The 13,766-nt window shown below is 53.2% G+C and overlaps 3 protein-coding genes across 3 annotated transcripts; 1 reads left to right on the top strand and 2 right to left on the bottom strand.

The window, feature by feature from the left end:
- Window positions 1-2,093: 2,093 nt before the first annotated feature.
- On the top strand, window positions 2,094-2,868 carry BO86DRAFT_413993 (uncharacterized protein; the record flags this gene model as incomplete). The annotated part of the gene is made up of 2 exons (XM_025674800.1): window positions 2,094-2,405; window positions 2,470-2,868. The coding sequence occupies 2 exons, from the start codon at window positions 2,094-2,096 to the stop codon at window positions 2,866-2,868; spliced, it is 711 nt and encodes a 236-aa protein (XP_025522154.1).
- A 1,501-nt stretch (window positions 2,869-4,369) lies between these two features.
- BO86DRAFT_20463 (uncharacterized protein) lies at window positions 4,370-7,980 on the bottom strand. Its single transcript, XM_025666771.1, has one exon. It carries the CDS (start codon window positions 7,748-7,750, stop codon window positions 4,529-4,531), a length of 3,222 nt encoding a protein of 1,073 aa, XP_025522153.1. The 5' UTR covers window positions 7,751-7,980; the 3' UTR covers window positions 4,370-4,528.
- Window positions 7,981-10,597: 2,617 nt separating this feature from the next.
- Window positions 10,598-13,265, bottom strand: BO86DRAFT_20421 (sorting nexin Mvp1). The gene is made up of 5 exons (XM_025666770.1): window positions 12,666-13,265; window positions 11,833-12,585; window positions 11,631-11,752; window positions 10,981-11,574; window positions 10,598-10,903 (listed from the first exon to the last, which is right to left on the bottom strand). The coding sequence occupies exons 1-5, from the start codon at window positions 13,168-13,170 to the stop codon at window positions 10,694-10,696; spliced, it is 2,184 nt and encodes a 727-aa protein (XP_025522152.1). The 5' UTR covers window positions 13,171-13,265; the 3' UTR covers window positions 10,598-10,693.
- Window positions 13,266-13,766: the final 501 nt, after the last annotated feature.

Raw genomic sequence — 13,766 nt, 5'->3', positions numbered from 1 at the left:
ATACATGGGAGAGATGGTCAGTGCTTGTTGCGGGATGGTTGACGAATACGCTGTCTCGCCAGGTGATGGAAGAGTATCTCAACCAGTTCCTAGACCTGGAATTCGCGGACGAGGTTTTCAGCACATCATAGCAACAGAAGCCAGGGTTTTGGGGCGAATTATTGACAACATCTTCAGCGACCCCTTCGTGGTCGAGTGGTCTGGGAGCGAAATGCTTGGAAAGCCGGCTGTCATTCTCGGCTACGAAGATCACACAGCGACAAATTATTCGATGAACAAAAACCTATGCGGGAGGTAACAGTCAGGCCCACGGGTGGTGGTTCAACCGGTCAATGCGTGATTCAATGTCGGAACGGTGCAATATAATGAATGACCCCACATTTCTGGCCGAACTGTCCTCCAAAATTGCGACCGTTCAGGCAGTTTTCATCACGCAGCATCACGAGAGAGACTATAGATACCTCAGACAAAAGCAAGCAGACGCGCGCGATGGCGGAATCAGGACCTGTGCTATCGTATGCGGAGAACTGGCACTAATGCGGTATACATGATTTCCTCCTATCACCAAGGTTGACAAATATTATTATGCGACCTTCACTCTTGCAGAGTCACATCTTTGCAAGATACTCATCGACTTCGACCTCAACATGCACAGTAAGCAACCCCAGGATGTACCGGGACGGAAACATGCTGTTTCACGGGGTTACTGACAAGGCAGACAGGACAGGATGGCGCCGACTTCGATCGGCCTCATCAACCACGGCCTGCGCGCCCTAGATACACTATAGCGTGTTGGGCGCAGGGTCAGCCTGTTACTGGACAATATCCGGCTGCTACTTTTAATTAAAAGGGAGGTGGCCCGACTCGGAGGGGAGATTGTGGCGGCGATTGCAGGTGGCGGGGACGAGGCGGGGGAGGCGATTGACTACTCTATTCAAATCTACTCGCTCCGGGTCGCCAACCGCCACAAAAAAGCACTTGAGAGTTTTATTCGATGTAGCTTGAGATGCAAAGGCTCCCTCATTATTGAATCTGAAAGCGCATGAACTCCCTGCAGCTAGCGAAAAGGCTTGTTGTAGTGGTGGATACATTCTATTCTCGATAGCACTTCTGCAATCTTGGCTGATCCAACTCTTCTAGTTATAGATCGAGGCTAGTGCTATACTATTTTCATCTGCACCATGTCTCTGCAACAGTCCCCCTTTTTCTGTTGTGCTCAGCGACATCAGGGAAGTGGTTTCCAAGCATGGATTCTTGGCACCGGTAGTGAGAAAGAACTGTTTCTACAAAGCATGGAGATGCTATAGCCATGGTTATGGACATGGCAAATCTAACGGACTGAGCAATAGCTATGGATACCTAATTGCAATGCTATTTAGACTATCAACAATACTCCTGTCATGGAAAGCAGGTACCCTGTACCTATTGAAAAGCTGGACGTGACTCTTTCGTCGATCGAACAAGCAAATGCTAATCGGGACAGGGGTACAAGGTACCGGGGCTGCTACGTGTGGCTACATATCAAACAGGAGGATTTGTTGAGTCCCAAGGCACTGTTGCTCCTTCTGAATGCCAGAGGTCGCAATCCGCCTTCGAACTTTGCAGCCACGGATATGGACGCGATGCATCTGGGCCTTGTTCTCTATAAGCCTCCGGTTCGTGGGGACGTTCAAGACGGCCTTTCCGAATTAAAAGCGCAAAGCTTAGGAAAACGTCAATGGTGACAATGAACAAAGACCTGAACAAGCACCGTCTAACACATCGCCGGGCCCTGCGTCTCAAAGTGAACCTCAGCAAGAAAGCTCAAGATCACTTTCTGCATCAAATACACCCTATGTCGCACAACAAGGCGAGAGATACTAGGAAAGGGAGCAGTGACAACTGCAGACGGTGAACAAGTCGCAGATTCCTGACAGAGGACTTCTCATTGTCGATTCGTGAACTCGGAGACGAAAAGACTGTTGGTAACAATATTGACACAGATACTCCTCGAGACAGCATACGCTTTGGTAGAGTATACAAACGTTTTCCAGCGAGGCTAGTTAGCCTTGCTAAGCGGTGCTACTCAGGTTTTTATAATGTCATCTTCCAGAATGTCCTTTCCTACTGCATCAATCCGCAATCTTTCCGAGATGGATCAGGTAAATAGAGTAGGCCACGGGTCGCCGGACGAGCGTACGTGGAGACGGGTGAAACAAGAAATGGTAGATATTCAATCGGAGATAGACAGGTTGGAGACGGACAAAAAGAAGGGAAAGTTTCGCTTGGGGCAGGTGTTTGCGGGCTCGGGCCTTCGCAACAAGCATCTCACTACCATCAAGATGAAGGATCCGACGTCAACGCGTCCTTCAATTATGGATTGGGCTCTTATCCGCCTTGTGGGCCGGGCTACAGGCCAGAACACCGTGGGTTGTCTCCGAATCCATGATCCCAATCTCTAAACTTTCTTGTGCTAACAATTCTCTGTAGTCATTGGACTTGAAAACTCCGTCACACCGTTTCACCACGCTTACCACCGCGGCTTCTCCTCCCCACGAACTCCGGATTTTTGAACTCGACCATGCCACAGGATGGACGGAGGGTCAGTGCAACAATCTTAAGCTTGCCAACATAGCGCAAGATGAGGCTGGTGACATCGTCGTGACTCATGAACATCATTTCATCAGTGAAAGCAGCCATACTGGCAGCCCTGTGATCGGCCCCGGGGACTCTGGAGCCCTTGTATGTGATGATCAGGGCAGAGTATGGGGCATGGCTTTTGGGGGCGACGAGATGGGCCACAGAGGGTACTTCACTCACATTGTCGACTTGTTCGAAGACATTAGATCGGCCTTGGGAACGGAAATTCGCCTGGTGGGTCAAGATTGAATGTTCCTTCGGGCAGCATGCAAAACGAGCATGACGTTACAAGGGGCACTCATCCGAGTGGTGATCGGACTAGGTTATTATCTGAAACGAAAGAGGTGGGCTGTGGGTTTGGACTGAAACTAGGAATTCTCTTTGGTAGGGTGCAGGCAGGCTTCGGAGGTGGTTGTTGTGAAGAAGAGGTTGCTGAAGGTCCTTATCATGGGCCTTTTTCTCCACTTCTCTTCCGTGCTTCTCTAAGTCCAAGGTTATGGGTCTTTCTAGCTGTTGTTCTATCGACTTCTATTGGTTTTCTGCTTGAGACGTATTCTGACTGAACTCAAATGATGGCTTTGGCAAGTGTTTCTCTCCGTAACTTGCTTTCGTATGTGAGTCGGCTCCCGAATTCTCTAGGTGCAGAGCCACTCGAAGCAAAAGGGGAGCGAAACAGTAACTGGGAGCCATGCAGCACTCAGATCAAGTATTTTCAGCTGCCCCAGAATCAAAGTCTTCGTCCATACCTGCTCTCCATTCTTCTGCAGCCATCTGCTCGCGACCGAGCAGCGGACGATCATGGAAGAACGGTGTCCAAGCATGTTCTCCGCATTATCCCCAGCGCATGATTCGGAATTCGGGTACCAGGAAATCTAGGCCTGGTTCAAAATCAGCCAGTGATTCCGTGCTAATGTTCGATCAATCCTGATATCCCGATCCCAGGCAACAAAGTGCAAATCACTACAAAGGATGAACCTGAAGGAATCAAAGTCGACGGTTGACCAGTATTTTCATGACAGGGTGAATAAGCATTGAGACTAGAATCCTACCACCGCAATCACCACAGACCCATTTCCTTCAGCACCCGGGTTGAGGCTCTCAGCACTGCTGGCCAGCGGATACATCACGCAAGTGAGCGACGGTGCTCAATGCCCCCAATCGCTTCTTCCCCCCCCCCCCCCCCACCCTTCTCAGACTGCTCCTGGTGGTGGCAGACAACACGGACGCTCACTTGTGGCGTACCGGGCTTAGGAGGATGCGGTAACTGGAATAGTTTGAGAGCTATGAAGTTGTGTAGGTAGATCATAGTCGTGGGTTTCTTTTGAGACGTATGATAAGCAGGGGCATTTCTACACATATTACCCGGCAATTGGATGGATTCATGGACTAACATGAGCAAAAGAACTGTGACCTGCCATCTGCCATAAAAGTATAGCTGGCGCAAATCTACGGAAATCCTACAGTCATTCCTATCAGACACATAATCCAGTAGCCAAACAATACCATTATGCAATTATCTATGTACTCCATACTCATCACATCGGAAATCAACCCTCTAGTCACAGGTCGGAATTCCCCTCGTCCTGAGTAAGACCGGATCAACCGGGTAGGAAGTAAGTTACACAAAAAAAAAAAAAAAAAAAAGAAAAAGTGAATCTTGCTCTATACACAAGAAAGGAAAGAGGCAGGAAAGAAACATCACCACGCAAATGCATGCAATCCAATGCTCGCTCAATGCAAGGAATCAAGCTAGGCCATCGTCTCCAAGGCAGTACAAGCAGCAACGTGGATCGTGGACCCCTCGGGGTCCGTTCACCGCCTTCTTCTCCCCCCTTTTTCTAATCTCCCCTCCCTCTATGACCAGTGAACAACCCCTCTCTCGTTTTCCCCTCTTTTTCTTGATCGTTTATCATGTTTCTCGTCCCTTTTCGCCTCCCCAAGAGATGCTGCGACGGCTAGCACTGCGGCTGTGGCGCGAGTAGGTCGACCCCGTATCCTGGGCTTCACCCGAGCTACCGCCGTTAAATGACTGCTGGCGACTGTCCTTGGTGCCGTCGGCGAATTGCACCCGGCTCTGGTTTGCGCCGTTGTTCTCACTGTCGGATTCATCCACTTCATCCACCGGAGTATCGGAGTCATCCGAATCGTCCGAGTTGTTGATCTCACCCAGCGCAGCCAAACGACGACGTCGCTCAGCGGGCGTTTCGCCCGTGTCGTCATCGGCCTGCTGAGGCGGACGGGCGAGACCAGCCGCTTCCCGTAATTGAGAAGGCGGCACACGCTCGGTGCCGTCATCCTCGGAATCTCTGCGCGATCGAGCTTGCGTCTTTGGAGACGATGACGTCGGGCTCACATGGCGGGAGCGTCGCTCATCGGCGGCGGTACCACGACTGAACCGGGCCAAAGAGGCGGCGATGTTGTCGCCGGGAACTCCATGGCCCGATTCATCGTCGCTGAGATCAGTCTCGGATTCGGAATCATCGTCGAAAACGGGGACGGAGGGTGCCACGCCGGGATCTGACTTGCGGCGCTCTTGCTCGTGCTCTTGCTCTTCGGCCTTCTCGGCCTCCTGGCGCGCAACGTTCTTCACCCGCTCCGGAGCATCGGTTTCCTCCACCACATCGCGACGAGCCTTGGGGCCTAGGTTGCGGATCTGTTGGGCGAATTCATGCTTGGTCATGCGACGACCCTTGTGTTCGATGCCGCGCTTTCCGACGTCGCCATCGTCAGCCAGGGTGAAACGCAGACCGTCATCTGCCAGCCATTCGTCCTGTGCTGCCTTCCGGGCCGCTTGCGAAGTTTCACCCTCTTCCTCCATACCGAACCAGGTTCCCATCCGGGTCAGTCCTCGTCGAACCGGAGCATTACCCTCAGGCTTAGGCTTTTCTTTCGAGGGGATCGAATACTTCTTGATGACCTCGCCATCCTCATCCTCGACAATAATCGTGTTACCAAACTGGTACGCGTGAGCGGAGCGGCCCTTGCCCTTGCGCTTGTGAGCGTCCTTCTCGGCCCTACGCTTGGCAGCAGCCTTCTCCTCGTCGGTGTGAACAGGCACCTGGACACGATCGCCGCCCTTGCCGAATTTCATCCAGTTACCAATCATCTTCCGAGTCTTTTCGACAGAACGTTCGGCCTTTTCTTCCAGGGTCTTCTCGATCTCCTCGCCTTCGGTCTTCTCGTGGGGATGTGAGCGAGAGGGAGCAAAGTTGGCCGGGTTCTGTTGTAACCTCTGCCGCTGTTCCTCGATGTGCTGTTTCTGCTCTTCTTCGGACATGTGACTGACGTCCTCGACCTTGAGAACGTTACCCTCTTCATCCTCCATGATCATGTTATGACCCTCCAGGTAAACTTCCATGATCGGCTCTTGGCCGAAGCGATCGCGCTCCCGGTTAGGAGGAGAGGATTCCCGTTCGATTCTGTCGCGTTCTTCCTCCTCTTCGCGTTCTTCTTCTTGCTTCTCGGACTTCTCGGTATCTGCTGTTCGCTGGGGCGCAATGGCCGACTGGCTAATGGGACCACCCGCTCCGTCGTTGCGTCTGCGGCGTCTCCTACGGGTCCTACTCGTCGATCGGGCACGTGCCGGATCTGTTTCGTCTTCCTTCTGACGACGCAAGAAGTTACCCGGAACTCCGATCGGAGGCAGCGTACCCGGAGGATAATCGGGTTCGTTAGAGGATTCATCCTCATCCGGTTTGCGGAAGGACATGGAACCCTTGGCGAGTGATTGCACCCGCGGCAGACGGTTCATCCAGGAGGGACCCTCCTCGTTGGCGGTGGTGTAGGACAATGTGATGGTCAGAGTGTTGATCCGCTTGCCGAGCGTGAAGACGGCGATGGACGAGCCGTGAACCAGAATTGAGGAAATGACCATGAAGGTCGTAATTGGCCAGATGAGCTGAATAATATAGTAGTTTGAAGAGCCAGCCGCCGGGAGCTCTGATTCTCCTAACGGACTGGTGCCCTGTCCCTCCAGTTCGGCCCGTGCTAAGATCGACGCAAAGATCGCACCGACGCCAATCGGCCCGAAGTGGCCAGCGAACAATGCCTCGCGCCACGTTTTCACATCGGGTATAATCGGTTTCAATATCAGCATGATCGGAATGCGACGAAAGAAGATGACCAAAATCGCTATCACAACCAGTCGCCAGGGCTGCAGACCAATCGATGGGTTGTTGTAGTCCTCCCAAGGAATGATGGAACCAAAATACACAAAGTACGCCAAGTTGAGTAGCAAGTCGATGACGTTGGACACGTGGGACTCCTCAGTCTTCTCCGTAAACCATCCGTCATTACTGAAGCCCACGCCGGCGGCAAAGCCGATCAGGAGGTCGTCCATGCCCAGTAGACTGCCCGAGCCGGCGCAGAAGACGGCCAGCACGAAGTAGAAGACCAGGAAACTTTCGCGATCGATCAGCCCCTTCCGTTCGGCGAGCTTAATCGCGTGCCGGGCCAGATACCCAATGATGAACCCGTAGACCGCGCCAAAAATACACTCGTACAGAATGGTGACACAGAACCAATGCAGCGACACCTCGCCCGCATGGGGGCGGTAGCGCCAGATGTAGTAGCCCAGATAAATGAACGGGAAGGCCATGCCGTCGTTGCAGCCGGACTCGGCGGACAACAGGTCTCGCAAGTGCTTGGGGACTCGGCGGGCGAATTTACCTTTACCGACGACGGAGGAGGCGAGAACGGGGTCCGTGGCGGTGACACAGGACGCGCAGATCAGACTCTCGAGCCACGAGAGGGGCGGCACCATCCACCAGATGAACAGACTCGTGATCAGCCAGCCCCAGGTCATGACGGGCACCAGCAGCAAAAACACCGACTTCCAGTGCCGTTCCATGTAGGCCTTGGGCAATTCGACTCCGACGGCAAAGCACTGGACGACCAGGACAATGCGCGAGCATTCCAGCGTGATCTTGTCGACATTGCCCCAGGACATGGGGTTGAAGAGGTTGGCCGCATGAGGCCCGAAGATGATACCACACAGCGTGGCAACGGTGGCTTCACCGATGTACAGCTTCTCCTTGACGAAGAGCGAACATAACATGAACAGACTGGTGAACCCACCCAAGATCATGTACGCCAGATGGGGCTTATCGATATCTAGATGATCCCACGCCATGACTGCGACGGCGGGGGGGGAAGCGCACGAGATCGAAAAGCGCTATCCCAGTAGAAGTTGTTGTTTGTTGGTCAGATAAAGCGACTAAATTGCTTGTTGTACCAGATTTCCTTTTCCTCCCCGGGGCGCTCGTGCGTTGGAGGTCGATGCGCCACGAAACCAGGTTATGATTGAGGATCTCGGAGGAGCTTCCGCCGATCGGGACCTGGATGCGCTCTAACAAGGGGAAACCCGCCGCTTAAGGTGGACGCACGCCGAATTTCCGCATGCCTTTGGGAAAATCAACTGATATGCGGCCCGAAACGATGACAGGCGAAAGCGGAGAAAATCCCAAGACGGAGTTTTCCTGTCGAGGGCCTCGTGGGCGTCGTCACCTGCAAGGGGGATCGAGAGTATGGGAGTGGGATGGGAGGGGAGAGGAGAGGAGAGGATTCCTATTGAGGGCGAGCAGAACGTGCGATTAGTTTCCGGAAACGAGGGAAAAGGAAAGAAATAAACAAGAAATTGGGAATGAAAGAAAAAGCATTGGTCCGAGTGTTTTTCTCAAGTGGGAGAAGAGGAGGGAAGATCGCGCAGGGCGAGGAATGGGGAAGAGGCGCGGGCGGCGAGCGGCCAAAGGAAAGACTGCCGGATTGGGAGAAGCAGAGGAAGGATGACTGAACTTACCGAGTCTGGAAACTGGATAGTCCACGATTCCACCAGACAATTCGAAGCTTTTCCCAGGAGTACGGAAAGCACGGAATGGAATCAGAAGATGGAGGAGAGGGAGAGGGCTAAGACACAGGTCTGAGAAACAAGCAAGAGAAGAGGAGAAACAAAGACAAGAAAAAAAAAAGAACGAGGAAGTGGAGGGAGAGTAAGTTTTGGAGGGCGAAACAGGTACCAGAAACGAAGTCAGCGGCACCCGATCCAAGCCGAGAGGAACAACCAGAGAGGAGGGAGGAACTGGAGGAATTGGAGGAATTGGAGGAATTGAAGCAAGCAAGAGAAGCAAGCCAAGTTCTGGGCACGAGCTGGGCGTGGGAATATGATTCGGAGATTTGCTGCCTTTCCAAGACTGACCCAAGACTGATGACGACGAGCCAGGGAAAGAAGGCCGACGGTCGGCGGGGAAATCCGTGCAATCTGACTTCCTTCACAGCTTGGAGCGCTGAATCACTCCCTCGTCGCGGAACGGACGAAGGTGAGGAGGCTTGGCAATTGGCGGGACTCCACTATTCTGATGATGATTCCAGTTATGATTGCACTGACTCGGTACCTAGTAGTGGTTGTGGAGTTATGAATTCCCATAAGCCGATGAAGGCGGGAGGCAGCTGGGTTGATATACATTACATCCATCTCGTCATGATGTCGCTCCAAGACACTCTCCTGTATGTACAAGAGGGTATAGGCTACCTAGTCTTGACTATACTCTCTCCCCTGTAAGTCCGACCAGGAAAGAGACTACTAGAAGGTCCTCCGTACTCCGTACTCTGGCAAAGTCCAGTACCTACTGTAATAGTAGTACGTGCAGTACCCCGTAGCTTACCTCGAGTCCACACCAATAGGGCTCGCATCCGATTACCCATCACATTTCCAGTCGTGTCCCGCCAACAATTCTGATCCACCACAACTTTAGGGTACCGTATAGTTACGGTACATGTTTAAACTTCTCCACAGAAGTACAGATCAGATCCGACTTTTGCGACGGACTGTCCTTTTGTGCTTCCCCGTGTGAGAGGTGGCATGTACAGTATGCATTTGGATGCATTGGAGGAGGGGGGCAAAGGACAATTGGGGGATGACAGCTGAGATTGAATGGACTCTTACACTCTCACTCTCTCACTCTCTCACCAAACCACATGGTGCCAATCATGGCCATGACGACACAACCCTCCAAACCTGCCGTGCAGGAAGAGACTAGCCCCGAGGCTAAACACAGAACGAGACTAAGTTAACCGCAACAGCCAGAAAAGCCCATCGTTGCCCAGCCTTGCAAGGCTGCAAATGCTCCCGGCTCGCTTTCTGCCGGTCTTTATTGGCGGTCAGGGGCAAAAAGCGGAGCTGAACTTGTCCCTCTTGGGATTAGCGCACTGTTGGCCGTCTCCACTTCAACTCGACCCAAGTCGGCGATTCGTTTATCCCGACTTGCCGACTTCCCGACCCTGACTAACCGCCTTCCTCCCATCCCGCCATCACGAGACCGACTAGAAAGACCGACCGGAGACTCGGAATACTTCCTGTACTTCCCATTCATACGCTTGGAATCACTGACAGGCTTGCCAAGTGGTTGCTTGCTTGCTCCAAGAGCGCAGCATGACAGACCGCAAACACTGCTACTCATACTCCCGGCCCTGCCAATGCTTTGATTCCTGAAGTCACCAAGGCTACCCGCGCCGGTTCAATAGTATATATATTTACCCGGTTGATCACAAAAAGAAAAAGAGAACAAGCATTACATGTATCTTGATTACCTCCACGTCACGGCAGAGAAGACGCTCAACTGGTCGGCACTTATTGAACAGCTGTGGTCAAGCAGATACCTCACACTAACAGCACGGTACGCCTGATTTGGCCGGGCCCAGCATGCAATGTCTCCTGCAGGTCACTCCCAACCAAGCAAGCAACCCAACCATGTGTCCAACCCGTGATCTCAGAGCAAGGTGTCCCAAACGGCAACCGTTCAAACTGTCCAGAAGAAAAAAACCTAAAATTAACACTCTGCAGGCGGTAGGTCCGTCTGCTAAACAGGGATGCGTACGGGGGGGCTAGAGTCGCTGCAGGAAAACCACGATCAAAGATCACTTCGGCAGGATAGCGCGAGTAAAGAAAAAATCATCTGGAATACAGTAGACAGGAGGCACAGCGCAAGAATTTAAGACCAAGAAAACAGAGAAGAAGAAGAAAAAAAAAAAAAAAAAAAAGCAATGTTCAGTGCCAGTAATGGACACGTGCATCAGTGCATCAGTCCCCTAAAGGCATGCCCTCCACTTGATCGCTGAGTGACCGCCAGTTGTCCGCCTGCAGCTCCGAGTACTTGACCCGCTCCTGACTCCAGTCTTGATGCAGCCGGCTGATGTGATACTGACTTTGCTGGAAAAACACGAGTTCGTCCCGAATGCACTCTTTGATAAACACCCCACGTGCGTGTTGTTGCACAATCGATTCCTTGTCCTGCAATCCCCGACGAGGCAACCGGGTTAGCCACCCCAGTCTGGACCACTAACCCAGAAATGAACATTTCCACATACCTTGAAGATAGCTTCTTCCACCTTTTCGATTTCGCCCGGTTTGACCGTGTTCTGAGGCCGGGCCCGCAGCTCCTGCAGCTTGCGCTCGTTGTTCTCAATGCGACGCTCCAATTGGGGGATGTTGTTACGAGCATATCGGTCCCGCCGATCAAACATCTCTCGCACACTGACTAGACAGTCGCGTTGGCGCTTGAGGTCCTCCAACATCCCATCCTCCCAGGCCCGAGCCTCATCCTCCAGCAGACTCTGGCTCGCCGACAGATGCCGTGCTGTGGCCTTGATTCCCTCGTTGAGCAACGGCACATCGTTCGTATCCACTGCGTAGGTGTCGCGTGTCACCTCGGTCAGCGACTGCAGCGCCAGAGAGAACCGCAGGTGATCGGCAGCAAGCCCCTCGTTGCGCTTCGCTAACCGCTCCAACAGCGTGCACAGGTTGATGTACACCTCCGCCGACCGTTTGACCCCACTGCGGACCGTATCGAAGAGGTCGATTAAGTTGGAGGGGAGCGAGTCTTCAAGATCGGGGGGTAGGGCTCGGCCCGCAAATTCATCCTGCACTGAAATGGTCGCCTGTTTCCGCCACACTGAAAGTTCCTGTCCCATTGTCAGATCATCCACCGCTTTGACCACAACGAATCTACAAGACCTACTGTCGGAACCGTCAAAAACATTACCACCAATTGCTCTTGGCTCAAGACCGGGTGCCGAACGAGCGCATTCGTAAATCGTACAAGTCCCCTACGACGTTTTTCCAGGAAGGAATTGGAGTCCGCTGAAAGGTGAGTGCCATTGACTTGGGAACGGTGTGTAAGCTTGGAGGACAGCTTGTAGCAAGCCTCAATTTGAACGTACCTGAAATCCTCTTCGGGGGCAGCAGTGGCAATTGGCGGAACGGATAGCGTTTGTGGAGGCAGTCTAGGAGCCACACGAAGTCACTGTACCGTCGAACCACGGTGCTCCCTCTGCGGGCAGACTTGACTTCATAATTGCGATGCTGAAACATGAACATGCCTTCCTTTTCCGGAAGCAGGGTGATCGTGATCACCTCCTCCATACGGGTATTTGTAACTCTACCGATGCCTAAGGACCGGCGACGGGGATTGGGATCGCCTTGGTCGCTCCCGGGTGGGCCAAAGCCTCCAAGTCCAGCTCGGACCGGCCCTCCCAATCCATGTCCATCCGAGGTATTTCCCACGTTGTCTCCCCATCCAAAGCCAGGGTTAGCAGAAGGACCCAAGCCCGCCCCTCCATTGGGATGGGGATTCTCTGGCGCATCCTGCGGGCCGCTGGTATCACTGGCTCTGCTCGCCCATGCATTTGTCCCGGATCGTACGCTGCCATAACCATTCAGAACGGGGTGCTCGGATTCGGATTGGGCATGGGCGTGTCCTCGATGCAGCTGAGGGCTTCCCCATGGATCGGCTTCAAAACTGCCCATGGACCCACGGGCAGACTGTCGTGAATGAGTTGAGCTTGGCTCTGGCGGCGGGGTGGCGGGGGCAGGAGGCGTAGTGGGACGGTCTTGTTGCGACGACTGCCCCGATGTAGCAGTTTCGTGCTTAGCGCGCAATGCGTCGAAATAAGAACACCTGGGCTGCGGGAGCTCTGTTCAAGTGGCAGCGCACCTGCTGTTAGCTGCACGAGTCGGGTCGAAAGGATGGCATGAGGGGTGCGCGACAACTCACTCTTGCGTCGATCGTCAACCGTGTCGAATGTCAGGTCCTCCCCTTCCTGCGCTAGGCCCACGAGGGCCAGAAGCACGCTGAACTCGCCACGTCCTAGGCCAGTGGAGCTGTCTATATCGCCCGAGACCACCAAATTCAGGATTTTCTCCTGATCACTGGCACTGAGTCCGCTGCTCGACAGGATCTCGCGGACGGAAGTCAGGCCCACCCCACTGCCCACGCGATCCCCCTCACTGAGCACCAGATCGTACGCGTCGATATAGCTTTCTGGGACTTCATCTTGCGGCAGGAGAGTCTTTACAATTTGATGTTTCGTCCGTTTGTTGACACTGTTTCCCCAGAGCGAACCGGAGTTCAGGCCCTCGTCGTCGGCGAAGAGGGAGGAGGAACCCGCATTTCCTGTGTTCCCACCGAAGGAGGGTTCGTCTGCGAAAAGGGATGACTTGGATCTCTGCGCGAAATTACCCAGCGCCGAATCCTCGGGGGATGTGCCAAATAGCGACATGGAAGGTCAACAAAGGGCGAATGGTCGGTTTTGGGAGGAGTGGTGGTGATGGTGGGAGGGTTGTTGATGTCGCAGGAGGCCAAGGCAATGACGAAGCGGAGTGCGGTCGGAGGCGGGAGCGAGCGAAGGAGGCTGATAAGGGAGGGAGAGGAAAACAAGCTAATATGACAATAGTGACAAGACTGTGACTGTTACAGCGCGCACACCGACATTAGGGGAGGGGGAAAGAGAGAAAAGATCCTGCTCTTCTTCTTCTTCTGCAACTGAGGGAGATTGAGGTTGGAGGTGGGAAGTTTTGTTGTGGTTGCTGGAGCAAAGGTGGAGAGGGAGAGGGAGAGGGAGGGAGGTGATAAGGAAACGCGTTTGCGAAGGAGAACCGAATGGATGGAATGGATGGAATGGATGTCGCCCTCGCCGATCCACTGCGGGAACCGCTAATCCCTCCTTGCCCATCCCCCGCTCATACGAACCACCTACAAGGTAAAGACAAAAAGAAAGAAGAAAAAAAAAAAAAAAAAAAAAAAAAAAACCAATTTGAGGTACGTCTTTCTACACCGCAATGTCAAATCCTGCTAGCAAAACAAAACTTGTAAAAT

This window comes from Aspergillus japonicus, assembly GCF_003184785.1.
Source record: "Aspergillus japonicus CBS 114.51 unplaced genomic scaffold BO86scaffold_108, whole genome shotgun sequence".
Classification (NCBI taxonomy): Eukaryota; Fungi; Ascomycota; class Eurotiomycetes; order Eurotiales; family Aspergillaceae; genus Aspergillus; species Aspergillus japonicus.
Note: the sequence above shows the minus strand (reverse complement) of the source record. Positions and strands in the feature narration are given on the sequence as shown.

Coding starts and splice junctions, on each gene's coding strand:
- BO86DRAFT_20463 (XM_025666771.1), bottom strand. CDS start 7,750: ATGGCGTGGGATCATCTAGATATCGATAAGCCCCATCTGGCGTACATG.
- BO86DRAFT_20421 (XM_025666770.1), bottom strand. CDS start 13,170: ATGTCGCTATTTGGCACATCCCCCGAGGATTCGGCGCTGGGTAATTTC. Junction 11,575..11,630: donor TGTTTTTGACGGTTCCGACA/GTAGGTCTTGTA, acceptor ACAATGGGACAG/GAACTTTCAGTGTGGCGGAA. Junction 10,904..10,980: donor TGGAAGAAGCTATCTTCAAG/GTATGTGGAAAT, acceptor CGGGGATTGCAG/GACAAGGAATCGATTGTGCA.